This window comes from Schistocerca nitens, chromosome 7 (genome assembly GCF_023898315.1).
Source record: "Schistocerca nitens isolate TAMUIC-IGC-003100 chromosome 7, iqSchNite1.1, whole genome shotgun sequence".
Lineage (NCBI taxonomy): Eukaryota > Metazoa > Arthropoda > Insecta > Orthoptera > Acrididae > Schistocerca > Schistocerca nitens.
In genome coordinates this window covers 615,621,531-615,641,278 of record NC_064620.1, presented here as the reverse complement: position 1 = coordinate 615,641,278, position 19,748 = coordinate 615,621,531, and the positions used below count along the sequence as shown (strand labels likewise).

Below are 19,748 nucleotides of genomic sequence, written 5' to 3'. Positions count from 1 at the left end.
TTGTTCCCTCGCAACCTGGCCCTCCGTGTCCGTCGAGGTGACCAGCTCTTCCCCCATCTCGTTTCCCCCCTTTTTGACTAGCGATGGCCTTGTTACATTGGAACATAAGAGGTATTCGATCTAAACGGGAGGAATTAAAACTGCTCCTCCGCCTGCACTGTCCGCTTGTCCTTGGTCTCCAGGAAACCAAGTTGCGCCCGACTGACCGTATTGCCTTTACCCACTATACCTCGGAGCGGTATGACCTCACCCCTGCGGACGGTATCCCAGCTTATGGTAGGGTCATGTTGCTCGTTCTGGACGATGTCTATTACCATCCCATCCCATTGACCACCCCACTCCAAGCAATAGCTGTCCGTATTACTCTTTCTGCTTTTACTTTTTCAGTTTGTACCATCTACACTCCATCGTCATCTGTTAGTCGGGCTAACATGATGCACCTGATCGTTCAGCTTCCCCCGCCGTTTTTATTGTTTGGCGACTTCAATGCCCATCATCCCCTTTGGGGCTCTCCTGCATCCTGTCAAAGAGGCTCACTCTTGGCGGATGTCTTCAACCATCTCAATCTTGTCTGCCTCAATACTGGCGCCCCGACTTTCCTCTCGGACTCTACCCATACCTACTCCCACTTGGACCTCTCGATCTGTTCTACCACTCTTGCCCATCAGTTCAAGTGGTATGTCCTTTCTGACACCTATTCGAGCGACCAATTCCCCTGTGTCGTTCGTCTCCTGCACCACACCGCATCCCCACGTCCTTCGAGCTGGAACATACCAAAAGCTGACTGGGGACTTTACTCCTCCCTGGCGACCTCTCCAGACCACGATTTTCCCAGTTGTGACAGTCAGGTCGAATACCTCACGGCTGTTATCATCAATGCTGCCGAACGTTCCATTCCTCGTACTACCTCTTCTTCCCGTCGCGTTTCCGTCACCTGGTGGAACGAGGCTTGTGGGGACGCTATCCGTGCTCGACGACGTGCTTTACGCACCTTTCGCCGCCATCCTACGTTGGTGAATTGTATTGGATACAAACGACTCCGAGCGCAATGCCGTAGATTCATCAAAGACAGCAAAAAGCTTGTTGGGCCTCTTTCACCAGCACCTTTAACAATTTTACTACCTCTTCTGTCGTTGGGGTGGCCTGCGCCGTCTGTCGGGCATTAAGGCCCACTCCTCGGTACTTGGCCTGACCTCAGGTAATGAGGTCCTTGTTGATCCTGTGGCTGTCTCCAACGCCTTCGGCCGGTTTTTCGCGGAGGTTTCAAGCTCCGCCCATAACCACCCTGCCTTCCTTCCCAGGAAAGAGGCAGAAGAGGCTCGGCGACCTTCCTTCCACTCGCTGAATCTGGAAACTTATAATGCCCCCTTTAGTATGCGGGAACTCGAACGTGCGCTTGCACTGTCCCGGTCCTCTGCTCCGGGGCCAGATGCCATTCACGTTCATACGCTGGCACACCTTTCTCCAGCGGGAAAAAGCTTCCTTCTTCGTACCTACAATCGCGTCTGGACCGAATGTCAGGTCCCCATGCGTTGGCGTGACGCCGTCGTTGTTCCTATACCCAAACCCGGGAAGGATAGACACCTTCCTTCTAGTTACCGCCCCATTTCTCTTACAACCTGTGTCTGTAAGGTGATGGAGCGCATGGTTCATGCTCGGTTAGTTGGGATTCTTGAATCTCGACGGCTACTTACTGTCCAATGCGGCTTTCGTCACCGCCGCTCCGCTGTTGACCACCTTGTGACCTTGTCGACATTCATCATGAACAACTTTTTGCGTCGGCGCCAAACGGTAGCCATGTTCTTCGATTTGGAGAAGGCTTATGATACCTGTTGGAGAGGAGGTATCCTCCGCACTATGCACAGGTGAGGCCTACGTGGTCGCCTGCCCCTTTTATTGATTCCTTTTTAACGGATCGAAAGTTCAGGTTACGTATGGGTTCCGTATTGTCCGACGTCTTCCTCCAGGAGAACGGAGTGCCTCAGGGCTCAGTCCTGAGCGTAGCCCTTTTTGCCATCGCGATCAATCCAATTATGGATTGCATTCCACCTAATGTCTCAGGCGCTCTCTTTGTCGATGACTTCGCGATCTACTGCAGTGCCCAGAGAACATGGCTCCTGGAGCGCTGCCTTCAGCGTTGTCTAGACAGCCTATACTCAGGGAGCGTGGCAAATGGCTTCCGGTTCTCTGAAGAGAAGACGGTTTGCATCAACTTTTGGCGATATAAAGCGTTCCTTACGTCTCGGTCCCGTTGTTCTCCCATTCGTGGACACAACTACGTTTCTAGGGCTCACGTTGGACAGGAAACTTTGTTGGTCTCCGCATGTCTCTTATTTGGCGGCCCGTTGTACACGTTCCCTTAATGTCCTCAGTTCTTAGTGGTTCATCTTGGGGAGCGGATCGCACTGTCCTGCTTCGCTTGTATCGGTCCATAGTCTGATCGAAGCTGGATTATGGGAGCTTCGTCTACTCGTCTGCTCGGCCATCCCTCTTACGCCGTCTCAACTCCATCCACCATCGGGGGTTACGTCTTGCGACCGGAGCCTTCTACACTAGTCCTGTCGAGAGTCTTTATGCTGAAGCTGCCGAATTACCATTGACCTACCGGCGCGACGTACTGCTGTGTCGGTATGCCTGCCGTCTGTTGTCTATGCCCGACCACCCCTCTTACCAGTCCTTCTTCGCCGATTCTCTCGACCGTCAGTACAGGTTGTATGTGTCTGCCCTGCTGCCCCCCGGAGTCCGCTTCCGTCGCCTGCTTCGACAATTGGATTTTGCCCTCCCTACCACCTTCAGAGAGGGTGAGAGCCCGACACCACCTTGGCTCCAGGCTCCGGTTCATATTTATCTCGACCTCAGCTCACTCCCGAAGGAGGGTACTCCAGCTGCAGTGTATTGCTCACGGTTTGTCGAACTTCGTGCTCGACTTGCCGGTCACACCTTTATTTACACCGATGGCTCCAAAACTGACGATGGTGTCGGCTGTGCCTTTGTCGTCGGGGCCGCCACCTTTAAATACCGGCTCCTCGACCAATGTTCCAGCTTTACGGCCGAGCTTTTTGCTCTCCATCAGGCCGTTCAGTATGCCCGCCGCCACCGCCATTCATCGTATGTACTCTGCTCTGACTCACTCGGTGCTCTTCAGAGCCTTGGAGCTCCCTATCCGGTCCATCCTTTGGTTCAACGGATACAGCAGTCCCTCCATTCTTTCGCTGATAATGGTTCTCCTGTCAGCTTTCTGTGGGTTCCCGGACATGTAGGAGTGCCTGGGAATGAGGCTGTGGATGCTGCAGCCAAGGCTGCAGTCCTCCTGCCTCGGCCAGCCTCCCATTGTGTCCCGTCATCTGACGTTCGTGGGGATGTTTCTAAGAGGCTTGTGTCGTCGTGGTGGGATGCTTGGTCATACCTCCAAGGAAACAAGCTCCGGGCAGTAAAACCGCTCCCAACTGCTTTGACAACCTCCTCTCGACCATCTCGGCGAGAGGAGGTCCTTCTGACCAGGTTGCGGATTGGGCATTGCCGGTTTAGCCACCGCTACCTGCTCTCCGGTGACCCAGCCCCGCAGTGCCCTTGTGGTCAGGTATTAACAGTGCGCCATGTTTTATTGTCGTGTCCCCGCTTTAGTCAATCTCGTGTTGTCCTGTCCCTGCCATCTACTTTACCGGATATTTTAGCTGATGACGCTCGAGCAGCTGCTCGTGTTCTGCGTTTTATAACTTCGACTGGCTTGTCCAAAGACATCTAACCTTTTTACTTATTTTACCTGCATCATTGTCAGGTCTTTCTGGTGTCCCCCCATCCCCTTGGGTTTTACTAGATTCCGTGTGCTCTAACAACAGTGACTGGGCGCTAATGACCTCAGTAGTTGAGCGCCATTAAACCCCACCAAAAAAAAAATTCTAGGGTAACTTATCAAGCCAAGCTTAAGTTTGGAGTTGAAAAAGGTGGAATAAGTTATTTTTGGTATGGACAGTAGAATGTCCGGCATAGGGCTGTTTAGAGAACTGGGGGTACTAACTGCTGCTTCTCAATATATTTATTCCTTAATGAAATTTGTCATTAAAAATATTTTTCTTCAAACCAACAGCACAGATCAGGGAATACCACCAGGGGGCTCGCAACTCTTAGAGTACACGCTTGGCTACCATTGGTCCCCAGCCATTGCAGGATTACTTCCTTTCTCTGCTGCATGCTTGTTCTTACCCTTTTCCTTTCCCCTCTGCTTGTCCATCGAATGGCTTTCTTGGTGTTGTCCTTGCTTGGACCTAGCTTATGGCTTCACCTCAAATTTACACTTCTCGTGTATTCTAAAACTTCTCGTCAAATGGTCCACATTGTTGGATGTGACCTACCAATTTCCAAATTCACCACAAAAGCGGATTGTCCTGGGAAGTGTTCCACAGTTGTGCTTTTCCATTTGTGCGCCTGAGCTGAAAACATACCAGTGTAGGCCAATAAGTGACTGGGGCATGGGGATTACTAGCCAGACAGTCATTTCCGAGGCTGTGTGGTGACCATTGGGAGATCTCCCATTCACAGTGGGTGGCACCATGTTGGATCAGCTGCAAATGAAGCAGATTATCTCGCACTAGAGACCATATGTCCACTGTCTCTATGAAAGTACAACCGTCTTTCAATGCACTGAGATGACCCTAAAATGTTCCCTTCCCTGCCTAGGCCTTGGAAGGAGTGTAAGGCTAAGAGGCAACCAGAGCAGTACTCCCCCAATACTTTGTCTGTACAAGGACTGGTGGTGGTTCCTTCTTGCCAGAAAGCTCTTACTCTTTGTGGAGAACCTGGAGAAGATTGTGGAAGTAACTCTAAAACGCAAATTTGGTCAGTTTAGATAAAAAAAGGCATAATCTGCCCAGTCGCAGGCACTGCTGACTTGGGATAAGCTGGGTGACATACCAGTTACTGCCATCCCCCAGTCAGACATTTTCCATAGAGTCCTGCTCTTACACACTGATAAGCTACACGCCAACTTGGAGCGACAGGGTGTACACTTTTACATAGGGGGCCAGAGGACAATAGGGTTGTTACCAGTGTCATCTTGACCTTCAGTGGCTATTAATTACCTGAAAAGGTTAAGGTGGTAGTACAACTATTTGGAAATGTGTTCCCCTCTGCCCCCCCCCCATGTGGTACTTAAAGAGCTTCAAATTTGGGAACGTCTTTGCTGTGCAACGCTAGCCTCATACATAGAGATGGTGGAGGAGCCCTGCATGTGAATTTCCATGTGCACTTCCCATTCTGTGTGAACTATATGGGAAGCAATGTTCCCCTTGCTCACCAGATTCACAGTTTTCTAGAGAGGAAAGTATTTGAGAGAATACAAGATTTTGGACAAACTCAATTACCAAGAGGCAAAGAAGCAAGAGCGGTTGCAACCAGTGTCAAATGTCAGGCTATAGCTGACATCCCTTACAGTGGGCTTTCAGGGCTGTTCAACCATGCCCACCCCTGTGCTTCCTTCTTGCTTCTTCTCCATACCTTCTTTGGGAATTATGCTTCCCACCAGGGACATTCGTTCACACTTCCAAGCTACAGTAAAAGCACCTTCCTCTGGCTTCTCTCGCCTTTCTTCCTAGGATTCCTTTAATCTAAAACTGACGCCAACCAGTGACTAAAAGAGCCACAGGTTGCTGGTCACAGGGCTTCACGATTATTGTCTTTACCTGAAACTGATAAAGAGAAGCTCTCACAATCATCAATCCTCAGAGGAAAGACTAGAAACAATCCTCAAAGGTGAATGACATTCCAGTGGCCCCATGCTACCAGACCACACATGTTCCACTCCTGTGGTCGAGGTGGAGATCCCATCAGTCCCAGAGTCCCTTGTTTGCATCACACAATGGATCCTAGGACCTGTGTATATTGCAGCCGTAGTCCCTCAACCAGTGGCAGTAGGTGATAAGACACAACCTGCTCCCTTGGTTCCCTACAGAAACATTATTCCCCAGTGGAATTGTAGCAGTTTTTCCCACCACTTGGCTAAGCTATGACATCTAAGCACATTACCTGTCCTCCGCATTGCCCTTCAGGACACTTCACTCCCAGCAACACAGACCCCCCCAACCCTTCTTGGATATCAAGGGTATTATGAGACTAGTGCTGCCTATGGTGGTCTCCGCGCCCCCCCCCCCCCCCATCTCACCTGTGGGCCCAGGGCTAAGAGTAGGCCTGAGGATTTCCTGCCTGCCATAAGAGGCGACAAAAAGGAGTCTCACATGTTTCGGCCTTAGTGATGGTCCACTGTCGAGTTTGACCTCCATTTTCCAAATTTTCCCGAAGAGTGAGCCTACTGGAGAAGGGCACCTTACATGCTGCATTGTATCCATCATGCACTGAGACCTCTCACTGATTCATCGACGTGCATTTGCACTTCTACTCATTCTCCAGTTGTTGGTTCAGGTCACCCTCCAGGGTGTGTTTTCCTCCAGCCACTGTGCAGTATCGTTTTCTGCACTGACGATTATAATGGACCTGTTTGCTTGGTTGAAGCTGATATCCACCATGGTAAACAGTCCACTGTGGTGGGGCCACCATGTACCCTGTCGACTGTAGCCCCCTGAACACACAGGGGTCACTTTGTAGATGACTGCGCCATCCTGCCAGGTGGCCTTTGCTGCGGCTGAGTGGCGCCCATGGGGAGGGCCCCTGGTCAGTAGGTAGCATCAGGGCGGATGATGCTCGATGAAGTGTACCACCTCATCATTTGTTGGTGAGCACACACCAGCAGTCTCTAATCGTCCAGTCTCAGTACAATGCAAGGAAGTACAACTCTAAATCATTCCCCTCCCAGGCTAAGGATGGCAGCAAACCTTACTCACCCCGGTACCTCATATGTATGAGGGCTGGGGGGGGGGGGGACTCCTTTGTCTCGAAGCATCAGTATTTTGTAGAGCATGTAGAGGACAATTTTGATGAGGTGGAGGGCTGGTTCCAAATGTGGTAAGATGCCGTCTTTATAAAAACGGCATCCTCTGCCCAGCCACGGGCATTACTCGGTTATGACATGCTGGGGATGTTCCCATTACCATCACGCCTCATAAGAGCTTAAATATGGTCCAGGGTATTATATTCCACAGGGACCTTCTTTTGCAGCCTGACGACCAGCTGTGCGCCAACTTAAAACAGAGGTGTTCATATCGTCCAGCACGTCCGTAGGGGTCCAAGAGATAATCAGGTTGCCACCAGTGCCTTCATCTTGGCCTTAGAGGGTGACATGTGACCAAAGAACGTCAAGGTGATAGTCTACTGCTGTGACTTCAAGCCAAACATCCCTCCCCCGGTTAAGTGTTTTAAGTGCTGGAAGTCTACCCATATGTCTTCCTGCTGTACTTTGTCACACATCCAAACTGTGGATGTCCTGCTTCCTGTTGGTGTCACTTGTGGACAGCATCGTTCCCCTTGCTCGCGAGAAAGCAGGATTTTACAGCAAGAAAGGAAAATCGTGGACCAGAAGACCCTAAAAAGACTGACCTACACAGAGGCTAAAGGGAAATTTGAGCACCTCCATCCTGTGGCTATAACAACCTCTTACACTGCTGCTATGAGAACAGTTGTCACCCCATAAGTTCCTCATATTCCTGTTGGCTCTGAGCTGGAAGACTACACCTGCCCTCTTAATGGTGAGGTAACTTCCCTACCAGTTGCTCCCACCCCACCTACGTTGGGAGCACTGACTCCCTAACCATCTGGGACACCAGCCCAATTTCTCAACCATACAAGTGTAAGTCTTCAGCTCCTCTCACTAGGAATGGGTCCTTTGGGTCACTCCCTTACCAGACTTTGGCTAGTGGGAAAGACGACACCCAGCTGGTCTTAGTGCTTCATGATAATCCTCAGTCCCTGAGACTGAATCAGTGAAGCCCTTCTAGCTAGAGAAACCAAAGGAGCAGTGAGAGGAACCCAAAAAGAAGACCCCTAGGACCAAGGGAATTGCGGTGACGCCACCACCACCACCACCACCACCACCACCACTACCTACAAGCTCGGCATCTGAGGATGGGATGGAGGTTCTGGCGTCTGCTGAGGACCTAGATCTCTCCAAACCATCAGACACAATGGATGTAGATTGCTTGGGAAATAAGTTGGTGGTGGCAGGTGACCTGGCGGCGTAAACTGGCTCACTGAATGTTCCATGCCTTTTCAGCCCTATGATCACATCATCCTTCAGTGGAATTGCGGCAGTTTTTTCCACCACCTGGCAGAGCTACAGCAATTGTTAAGCTGTACACCTGCTTTCTGGTTCCTGGTAATGCAGACCCCCCCTGACCTTCGTGGCTACAGGGGATATTAAAAGAACTGTAGTGTATATAATAGTGTCAGTTGGAGTCTGCGTCTGTCCTGAACTCAGTATGTAGTTGGCCTGTGCACCTCTGAACCCCTCTTGAAGCTATGGCTGTCAGGATACAGACGATGCAGGAAATAACTGTCTGCAACTTCTATCTCCCTCCAGATGCTGCAGTACCCTTGAACGCATTGGCTGCACTGATTGCTCAACTCCCTGAACCTTTACTACTTTTGGGAGATTTTAACGCTCGTAGCCCCCTTGTGGAGTTCGCACCCTGCTTACTGGCCAAGGCAGAAATGTCGAAACGTTACCATCCCATTTCGACCTCGGCCTCTTAAATAAGAGGGCCACCACACATTTCAGTGTGTCTCATGGCAGTTACTGTCATAGATTTCACTTTGCAGCCCAGGACTTCTCCCATCTATCCACTGGAGAGCACATGACGACCTGTCTGGTATTGACCACTTCCCCAACTTCCTGTCACTCCCCTGGCGTCATGCCCATGGACGCCTACCCAGAAGGGTAGGCAGAATGGGCCTTCACCTCTGCTGTCACCATTGACTGTCCCCCACGTGGTGCCATCGATGTTGTGGCTGACCAGGTAACTACAACGATCGTTTCTGCAGCGGAAAATGCGATCCCTCTTTCGGGTGTCCTGGTGAAAGTTGGTACCTTTGTGGTCGCCGGAAGGCGCAGTCAGTGTCGGGAGCTCCACAGCGACATTATCAGCAACCTCGCAAGAACACCTAATAACCTTTAAATGGCTCCGTGTCCGCATTCGCCCGCTTATCAAAAAGCAGAAACAGTGTTTGGAGAGGTATGTCTCGAACATTGAGTGCCATATGTCTGTCACCTTCCCAAGTCTGGATGATCAGACGTGTGTTTGGGTACCAGACTTAAACAAGTATCCATTGCGCTACCATCGATGACGTGTTATCTACCGACGCAAACACGATTGCCGAGCACTTTGCTGAGTACTATGCTCGAACCTCTACCCCCGCCCCCCCCCCCCCCCAGCCTTTCGCATTCTCAAATGGGGGGGGGGATTTAAGTCCTCTAGTTCACCACATGCCACAGTGAATTCTATAACGACCCATTTACAGAATGGGAACTCCTCAGTTCCCCTGAACATTGCCCCAACACAGCTTCTGGCCCAAATTGGATCCACAGCCAGACTATTAAACATCTCTCATCTGACTAAAAGCGACATCTCCTCGTCATCTTCAACCGTATCTGGTACGATGGCGTCTTTCCATGGCAATGGCAGGAGAGCACCATCATTCCGGTGCTCAGACCTGGTAAAAACCCGCTTGATGTGGATAGCTATCGACCAGTCAGTCTCACCAACGTTCTTTGTAAGCTGCAGGAACGTATGGTGTCTGCAGGTGGGTTGGGTCCTGGAGTAACGTGGCCTACTGGCTCCATGTCAGGGCAGGTTTCACCAAGGTCGCTCTACCACTGATAATCTTGTGTCCCTCGAGTCTGCCATCTGTACAGCCTTTTCCAGATGCTGTTGTTTATTTACTTACGTAAAGCATGCGACACGACCTGGCGACATCATATTGTTGCCAAATTGTAGGAGTGGTGTGTCTGGGCTGGGGCCTGCTCCAGATTTTTATCCAAACTTTCCTGTCTCTTCGTACTTCCTGTGTCCAAGTTGGTGCCTCCCATAGTTCTACCCCCCTCCCCCCTCCCCCCTCTCCCCCATAACCAAGAGAGAGGGTCCTACAGGGCTCTGTATTGAGTGTATCTCTATCTTTAGTGGTCAATAACGGTCTAGCAGATGATGTAGTGCTGTCCATTGCACCTTTCCTGTATGCAGACGACTTCTGTATTTCGTACTGGTGTTGCTGAGTGGCGCCTACAAGGAGCCATCCACAAGGCGAAGTCATGGGCTCTAGACCATGGCTTTGTTTTCGGCCGCAAAGTCGTGTGTTATACATTTGTCGGCGTCGTACCATTCATCTGGAACCAGAACTTCACATTAATGACGATCCACTGACTGTAGTTGAGACATATTTATTCTTAGGACTGATTTTCGACGCCCGATTGACTTGGCTTCCTCACCTTCGTTAGCTTAAGCGGAAGTTCTCAGGCTGCAGAGGGTATTGAGGTGCTGCCAGCAACACAAACTGGGGTGCAGATCGTTATACGCTGCTGCAGCTCTACAGAGCTGTCGTTCAATGCCACTTTGACTATTTGAGTGTGGTTCACGGTTCGTCAGCACGATCAGCATTGAATTTACTCGACCCAGTGCACCACTGTGGCGTTAGACTGATCACGAGAGCTTTCAGGACAAGTCCAGAGACCACCATCCTGGTGGAGGCTTTGGTCCCTCCATTGAAGGTCAGTCGTGCACAATTTCTAGCCAGTTCCATTGCATAAGTTCATAGTTCTCCTGTGTATCCGAATTATGGTCTCCTTTCCCACACACGGTGGTTCATCTCCCACATCAGCAGCCCAGGTCAGGGTTTACAGTAGTGGTTTGCGTCCGATCCCTTCTATCTGAACTGGAGTTGTTGCCTTTACCACCTATACTTGAGGTCCATTCACGTACTCATCCATGGTAAACGCCTAGGCTGCGGACCTTCCACATGGCACGAAGGACTCTGTTAACCCCATGGCTTCCCACTGTCACTTCCTGTCGATTCTTGATGTGTACTGAGGCCCTGAAGCAGTTTACACCGACGGCTAGGTGGCTGATGGTCGCGTCTGCTTCGCATATGTCCATGGTGGACATAGTGAAGTGTTCATTGCCCGATGGCTGCATGGTTTCACTGCAGAGCTGGTAGCTGTACCTCATGCTCTTGAGCACATTTGTTCATGCTCTTGAGCACATTTGTTCATGCTCTTGAGCACATTTGTTCATGCTCTTGAGCACATTTGTTCATGCTCTTGAGCACATTTGTTCATGCTCTTGAGCACATTTGTTCATGCTCTTGAGCACATTTGTTCATGCTCTTGAGCACATTTGTTCATGCTCTTGAGCACATTTGTTCATGCTCTTGAGCACATTTGTTCATGCTCTTGAGCACATTTGTTCATGCTCTTGAGCACATTTGTTCATGCTCTTGAGCACATTTGTTCATGCTCTTGAGCACATTTGTTCATGCTCTTGAGCACATTTGTTCATGCTCTTGAGCACATTTGTTCATGCTCTTGAGCACATTTGTTCATGCTCTTGAGCACATTTGTTCATGCTCTTGAGCACATTTGTTCATGCTCTTGAGCACATTTGTTCATGCTCTGGTAAGTTGTTTCTTCTGTGTACTACCACCCTCTTCGTCCTTTGGTAGCGACCATCCAGGTGTCCATCTATGCCCTGGAATGGTTCAGTTGTTCAGTGAGGTTTGTCTGGACCCCAGCTCACGTCGGGATCCCAGACAATGAACATGCAGACAGGCTGGCCAAACATTTGAAGTTAAATAATATTTATTGGTTTAGATGGAAAATTATTTTCCACTCTTATTCTTTTGTTACAATGTGTTTGAATAATTAGGTTTCATAGATCAGCAAATAAATTCATACTACGTAACGTGCTGTGAACACTATTTTTAAAGATTCAATGTAAGTTGAATTTGTCTTTTAAAGAAGATTCCGGACCACTGGGGCACATTTACTTCCATTTATTTCTACGAACATTTATGTTTGTTAAAATTCTCCATTCAAAACTGCCACAGAGACATTTTTGCTATCGAGGCAGGATTCTACCAGGCTTTGGAAAGCCGCAGAAGGTACTGCGATCTGCACCCCACTAGTGCTACTTAGGCAACGCTGGGTATTGAGATGCAGCCAATACTTTAAGTTAATTGGCAAAGGTGGGGGAACTGATAAACACCAGTCCTAAAAAGCGATAAATCTCCACCACATCCGGTAGTTTATCGTATAGGTGAAGTTCTGGTTGTGGGTGAACGGTATGACTATAGAAGTTCATGACATGAGTCTTGGCGCCGGTAAATCTAAAGCCATAGGTCAGGGCGTATTCCTGCGTCTTTAGTATGGCGCCTTGCAATCTACGTTCAGAGTCAGACACCAACACTAGATGAGGAATAGAAGAAGCAGAAGTAATCAGCACACAAGGAGGACAATACTTAGGACCCACCCCCCACAGCTGCTGCTAGATTGTAGATGGCTAGTAGAAAGTGAGACACTCAGTACAGCGCCCTGTTGGGCCCAATTCTCTTTGATATGGGTGTACTGTGGCAGGAACAAACTGTAACCTGGAAAGTACAGTGAGACAGGAAGTCTAAAACCATCCTGACAGAAGACACCCGAGTCTAGGAGCCAAAACAGCCGCCTGCTCACCATGCATCCAAGCAATTTACAAAAACATTGGCGAGTCTCTTTGGGCAGTAACTGTGTCCCTAGATGGTGCTTACCAAGTTTCAGAACTGGAACCATGATACTTTCTCGCCATGGCGATGTGAACTCTCCCTTGCTCCAGATGCAGTTAAGGATGGCAAGGATGTGACGCTGACAGGTCACTAGCAATGTGCTTTAACATTTGGTTGTGGATGTGGTCTGGCCCTGGACTGTATCAGCGCAGTGGGCGACGACAATTTCCACTCAATGGATGCAGCATTATATAGCCCCAGGTGGCTTGTAGTGAAACAATTTCTTTTGCTCTAACCACTGTTCTAAGACATGAAAGGTAGGTTGATAATTCTCAGACGCTGAGGCCTGAGCATAACGGAGAGCAAAATGTGCGGCAATGGTGTCTGAGTCAGTGTATGCAGTATCATTTAAGGCAATACCAGGTTCATCTGGAGACATATGGTATCCATACACATCTGATGTGAGCCCAAATCTGCCAGAGAGGTACATTGCCTGCCTCTTTGAAACAATGTTTCTAGCTATCTCACTTCCGTCTTTCTATTAGGTCACAGACCTGAGTAAAGAGCAATGAGGTGCTCCACACATTGGTCCGCTTATGGCAATTTAGAGCCCACCTATGATATCAAACGGCCTTAGATTTCGAAAGACTGCCACGGTAATGCCTTCCACCAGGGCAGGCTTTAAGAACAGGGTATTGCTTCATCAGCTGCTGAAACAATGGCTGAAACAGTGGCTGTAGTTCTGGACTGCCTCATGGGCCTCTCCATGCAGCAGGGAGCTAATGTCGACAAAAGCACCTAAAACATACCAGTCTGCACAGTTGAGAGCACATCTGTATGGGCATCCAGGTGACACCGAAGTGTATGGGGTACCAGTATTCAACAGGCAAAGGTCAAGTTCTCCCAGTAATTTTTGAGGTGTTTACTGTGGCCAATGGCATGACTCCACCCCACAAAGGTTTATCAGCAATGAAATCACCCAAGTTTTGAAAGGTGGGGGGGGGGGGTTGAGCAAACAATATGTTCTCGGACATCAGAAGGGAGGTAAGCAATACAGATAGTAATATCCTGAAATGCCATTACCCACAGCCTTCAAAGGTGTGGTAAGAGACACGAGTTCACTATCTGGACTGTCTGGAACGTATGTCCCAACTCTGCCTGACACCATTATAGTTTCGTTGGTTGGTCCGTCGGTCGGTCGGTTTAAGAGAGAGGGACGGGACCAAACCACTGTCATCAGTCCCTTGTTCCAAATAAAACAATGACACAAGGGAAAAAATAAAACAAATGAGACATACAACACAAAACGGAAAGAAAGGGAAAACCACAAGAAAGAATGAAAGGTAACAGAGGCAGTGGCAAGGGGGAGAGGCGGGTAGTATTTTGTGACTAAATGTTCCTTTTGCTAGAGAAAAGTGCTTCAATGTTAAGTAACAGTTGTGTAAAATCTGTAAAATTATATGCAATTTAGTGCCACTCGCACGACTTTACAGACATTTCTGCACAACGTAAAGTGGAGATTTGTTTAACAGAGTGACAAATATTAGCCGGGATAATCATTTCTGAGATCAAACGAATTGTTACGCTTGCAATAGGTAACTGGTTTTATATTTTTTTGATCTACCTGAAATTTCATTTATAAGTGATTAAAGTCACGAAATACTATAAAACGGTTCCGCGACAAGGACATCACTGCAGGCCACCTGCATCGCTTCATTCTCGAACTCCCGCCGTACGTCGGTGACTTACCCCAGCAGGATAAGTGTCAACCTTGCTAAGTCAGAATCGTGCTACAGCGGTTTGAGAGGCAATGTTACAAAATATATCGGCTCAACCACTTGTTTATAGTGTAAAACACTAAGATTGACGCGTTTCGGAAATCGAGCTTCCATCATCAGAATAATAAAATGTAAAAGAACCTGTTAAAAAAATGGTGTCGCCTATGGTGTTCAACATCTAACCACATGGCTCTCTCCTCTATCGTCGTAAACCGCCCGTGCGTCCTCGTTGATACCACACACCACATAGCCAAACACGACACTGAAACGCGCTCACGCGCAAGTAAACAAGGAAGTCACAGAGACGTCTATATACACAGATAACGTATACATGTTCCAAGGACCTCATTAAATGATGGTGTCTTGCCAATTGCTTAAAATGTAGATACTAAAAGAAGCCAGTAAAATGTTTGAAAAAGTTATTTGTATCACCAGTTAGCTGTTCAGTGTGTTCTGATTATCCACGCTATGTATCGTAATTTACAGCTGTTCTAGTAGATGCAAATTTTTGCCTTTGTCCTTTCTATGTAAAATAAAGAGATCCTGATCTATTCCCAACATGGGGTGTCCCGTTTCCCAAATATGCGTGGCTACAGCTGACTTTCCGAAATGAAGCCGGAAAGCATCGATGTTCTTTGTACCGTACTTTAAAGGACCTACCAGTTTGGCCTACATAGCTTGCCTTGCACGTGTTACACTGAATTTTATAGACCGCAGCTCTCTCATATTTATAGCTTTCCTGCTGTAAATTATTTCTTAGTTTAAATCGCAGCGTATTATTGGTCTGAAAAGCGGTATCAACTTTAAAAGGTTTGAAAATGTTAGCCACTTTTTGCGAAATATCACCGCAGTATGGTATTGTGACTCTCGTAATATTATTTGCGATATTCTTCCTTACATTCGCGCGCTGTTTCTGTCGTTAATTTATTGACAACGTTTTGGTGATATCCGTTAGCTCTGGCTAGTTGTTTCACGATGTTCAGCTCATTCTGTCTTCTTCATTCATAGGGACTATGTGGAGATGCACCTTGGAAGACACGGCTGCAACAATGGAAGTAGCCACGATGTTTTAATTTTATTATCCATTTTATTCTGCCTGGTGCATGTTCCAATTTAGCGAGTTCTAACAGGTTTTTTGTACTTTTTACTATTCTGATGATGGAAGCTTGACTTCTGAAACGAGTCAATCTCAGTGTTTTACACTAAGAAAAAGTGGTTGAGCCGATATATTTTTTTTTAATGTTGACATCCACAACCACGACCTGTCATCCAGTATGGTTAAAGTCGAAGGTTTGAGAGGAATTATGGTGAACTCACATTGATGGCTGGCGGCAATTGTGCCCGACCTATACCCACTGGAACACACATCGGGGACCAGCCGAGTCTCTGTAAATCGCCATGCCGTATTTGAGGGAATTGCTTGACCTGCGTGCAGACATCTAGCGCCACATACTACCAGAATCCTCTGCAGGAATTGTAAATCTGTGCCGAACACTGTTATATTCTATTCTGTAGTTGGAACAAGACTCTATTTAACAGGTGGTCAGTGTTTCGGCTCATATATAATGTCTCTGTGTGTGTGTGTGTGTGTGTGTGTGTGTGTGTGTGTGTGTGTGTGTGTGTGTGTGTCTGTGTGTCTCTGTGTCTGTGTGTCTGTGTGTCTCTGTGTCTGTGTGTCTCTGTGTCTGTGTGTCTCTGTGTCTGTGTGTCTCTGTGTCTGTGTGTCTCTGTGTCTGTGTGTCTCTGTGTCTGTGTGTCTCTGTGTGTGTGTCTCTGTGTGTGTGTCTCTGTGTGTGTGTCTCTGTGTGTGTGTCTCTGTGTGTGTGTGTCTCTGTGTGTGTGTGTCTCTGTGTGTGTGTCTCTGTGTGTGTGTGTCTCTGTGTGTGTGTGTCTCTCTGTGTGTGTGTCTCTCTGTGTGTGTGTGTCTCTGTGTGTGTGTGTCTCTCTGTGTGTGTGTCTCTCTGTGTGTGTGTGTCTCTGTGTGTGTGTGTCTCTGTGTGTGTGTGTCTCTGTGTGTGTGTGTCTCTGTGTGTGTGTGTCTCTGTGTGTGTGTGTCTCTGTGTGTGTGTGTCTCTGTGTGTGTGTGTCTCTGTGTGTGTGTGTGTCTCTGTGTGTGTGTGTGTCTCTGTGTGTGTGTGTCTCTGTGTGTGTGTGTGTCTCTGTGTGTGTGTGTCTCTGTGTGTGTGTCTCTGTGTGTGTGTCTCTGTGTGTCTCTGTGTGTGTGTCTCTGTGTGTGTGTCTCTGTGTGTGTGTCTCTGTGTGTGTGTGTCTCTGTGTGTGTGTGTCTCTGTGTGTGTGTGTCTCTGTGTGTGTGTCTCTGTGTGTGTGTCTCTGTGTGTGTGTCTCTGTGTGTGTGTCTCTGTGTGTGTGTCTCTGTGTGTGTGTCTCTGTGTGTGTGTCTCTGTGTGTGTGTCTCTGTGTGTGTGTCTCTGTGTGTGTGTCTCTGTGTGTGTGTCTCTGTGTGTGTGTCTCTGTGTGTGCGTCTCTGTGTGTGCGTCTCTGTGTGTGCGTCTCTGTGTGTGCGTCTCTGTGTGTGCGTCTCTGTGTGTGCGTCTCTGTGTGTGCGTCTCTGTGTGTGCGTCTCTGTGTGTGCGTCTCTGTGTGTGCGTCTCTGTGTGTGCGTCTCTGTGTGTGCGTCTCTGTGTGTGCGTCTCTGTGTGTGCGTCTCTGTGTGTGCGTCTCTGTGTGTGCGTCTCTGTGTGTGCGTCTCTGTGTGTGCGTCTCTGTGTGTGCGTCTCTGTGTGTGCGTCTCTGTGTGTGCGTCTCTGTGTGTGCGTCTCTGTGTGTGCGTCTCTGTGTGTGCGTCTCTGTGTGTGCGTCTCTGTGTGTGCGTCTCTGTGTGTGCGTCTCTGTGTGTGCGTCTCTGTGTGTGCGTCTCTGTGTGTGCGTCTCTGTGTGTGCGTCTCTGTGTGTGCGTCTCTGTGTGTGCGTCTCTGTGTGTGCGTCTCTGTGTGTGCGTCTCTGTGTGTGCGTCTCTGTGTGTGCGTCTCTGTGTGTGCGTCTCTGTGTGTGCGTCTCTGTGTGTGCGTCTCTGTGTGTGCGTCTCTGTGTGTGCGTCTCTGTGTGTGCGTCTCTGTGTGTGCGTCTCTGTGTGTGCGTCTCTGTGTGTGCGTCTCTGTGTGTGCGTCTCTGTGTGTGCGTCTCTGTGTGTGCGTCTCTGTGTGTGCGTCTCTGTGTGTGCGTCTCTGTGTGTGCGTCTCTGTGTGTGCGTCTCTGTGTGTGCGTCTCTGTGTGTGCGTCTCTGTGTGTGCGTCTCTGTGTGTGCGTCTCTGTGTGTGCGTCTCTGTGTGTGCGTCTCTGTGTGTGCGTCTCTGTGTGTGCGTCTCTGTGTGTGCGTCTCTGTGTGTGCGTCTCTGTGTGTGCGTCTCTGTGTGTGCGTCTCTGTGTGTGCGTCTCTGTGTGTGCGTCTCTGTGTGTGCGTCTCTGTGTGTGCGTCTCTGTGTGTGCGTCTCTGTGTGTGCGTCTCTGTGTGTGCGTCTCTGTGTGTGCGTCTCTGTGTGTGCGTCTCTGTGTGTGCGTCTCTGTGTGTGCGTCTCTGTGTGTGCGTCTCTGTGTGTGCGTCTCTGTGTGTGCGTCTCTGTGTGTGCGTCTCTGTGTGTGCGTCTCTGTGTGTGCGTCTCTGTGTGTGCGTCTCTGTGTGTGCGTCTCTGTGTGTGCGTCTCTGTGTGTGCGTCTCTGTGTGTGCGTCTCTGTGTGTGCGTCTCTGTGTGTGCGTCTCTGTGTGTGCGTCTCTGTGTGTGCGTCTCTGTGTGTGCGTCTCTGTGTGTGCGTCTCTGTGTGTGCGTCTCTGTGTGTGCGTCTCTGTGTGTGCGTCTCTGTGTGTGCGTCTCTGTGTGTGCGTCTCTGTGTGTGCGTCTCTGTGTGTGCGTCTCTGTGTGTGCGTCTCTGTGTGTGCGTCTCTGTGTGTGCGTCTCTGTGTGTGCGTCTCTGTGTGTGCGTCTCTGTGTGTGCGTCTCTGTGTGTGCGTCTCTGTGTGTGCGTCTCTGTGTGTGCGTCTCTGTGTGTGCGTCTCTGTGTGTGCGTCTCTGTGTGTGCGTCTCTGTGTGTGCGTCTCTGTGTGTGCGTCTCTGTGTGTGCGTCTCTGTGTGTGCGTCTCTGTGTGTGCGTCTCTGTGTGTGCGTCTCTGTGTGTGCGTCTCTGTGTGTGCGTCTCTGTGTGTGCGTCTCTGTGTGTGCGTCTCTGTGTGTGCGTCTCTGTGTGTGCGTCTCTGTGTGTGCGTCTCTGTGTGTGCGTCTCTGTGTGTGCGTCTCTGTGTGTGCGTCTCTGTGTGTGCGTCTCTGTGTGTGCGTCTCTGTGTGTGCGTCTCTGTGTGTGCGTCTCTGTGTGTGCGTCTCTGTGTGTGCGTCTCTGTGTGTGCGTCTCTGTGTGTGCGTCTCTGTGTGTGCGTCTCTGTGTGTGCGTCTCTGTGTGTGCGTCTCTGTGTGTGCGTCTCTGTGTGTGCGTCTCTGTGTGTGCGTCTCTGTGTGTGCGTCTCTGTGTGTGCGTCTCTGTGTGTGCGTCTCTGTGTGTGCGTCTCTGTGTGTGCGTCTCTGTGTGTGCGTCTCTGTGTGTGCGTCTCTGTGTGTGCGTCTCTGTGTGTGCGTCTCTGTGTGTGCGTCTCTGTGTGTGCGTCTCTGTGTGTGCGTCTCTGTGTGTGCGTCTCTGTGTGTGCGTCTCTGTGTGTGCGTCTCTGTGTGTGCGTCTCTGTGTGTGCGTCTCTGTGTGTGCGTCTCTGTGTGTGCGTCTCTGTGTGTGCGTCTCTGTGTGTGCGTCTCTGTGTGTGCGTCTCTGTGTGTGCGTCTCTGTGTGTGCGTCTCTGTGTGTGCGTCTCTGTGTGTGCGTCTCTGTGTGTGCGTCTCTGTGTGTGCGTCTCTGTGTGTGCGTCTCTGTGTGTGCGTCTCTGTGTGTGCGTCTCTGTGTGTGCGTCTCTGTGTGTGCGTCTCTGTGTGTGCGTCTCTGTGTGTGCGTCTCTGTGTGTGCGTCTCTGTGTGTGCGTCTCTGTGTGTGCGTCTCTGTGTGTGCGTCTCTGTGTGTGCGTCTCTGTGTGTGCGTCTCTGTGTGTGCGTCTCTGTGTGTGCGTCTCTGTGTGTGCGTCTCTGTGTGTGCGTCTCTGTGTGTGCGTCTCTGTGTGTGCGTCTCTGTGTGTGCGTCTCTGTGTGTGCGTCTCTGTGTGTGCGTCTCTGTGTGTGCGTCTCTGTGTGTGCGTCTCTGTGTGCGCGTCTCTGTGTGCGCGTCTCTGTGTGCGTCTCTGTGTGCGCGTCTCTGTGTGCGCGTCTCTGTGTGCGTCTCTGTGTGCGTCTCTGTGTGCGTCTCTGTGTGCGTCTCTGTGTGCGTCTCTGTGTGCGTCTCTGTGTGCGT

The 19,748-nt window shown here is 49.7% G+C and overlaps 1 protein-coding gene across 1 annotated transcript in view; it reads right to left on the bottom strand.

The window, feature by feature from the left end:
• Window positions 1-14,176: 14,176 nt before the first annotated feature.
• The window catches only part of LOC126195783 (protein starmaker-like), a 7,957-nt gene continuing 2,385 nt past the window's right edge, over window positions 14,177-19,748 (bottom strand). Inside the window, exons 2-3 of the mRNA XM_049934417.1 lie at window positions 19,647-19,748; window positions 14,177-14,257 (exon numbers count right to left, since the gene is read on the bottom strand). The exon at window positions 19,647-19,748 is cut by the window's right edge and continues 1,730 nt beyond it. Coding sequence (XP_049790374.1) covers window positions 14,177-14,257; window positions 19,647-19,748 — 183 coding nt within the window. The remainder of the gene's footprint in view (window positions 14,258-19,646) is intronic.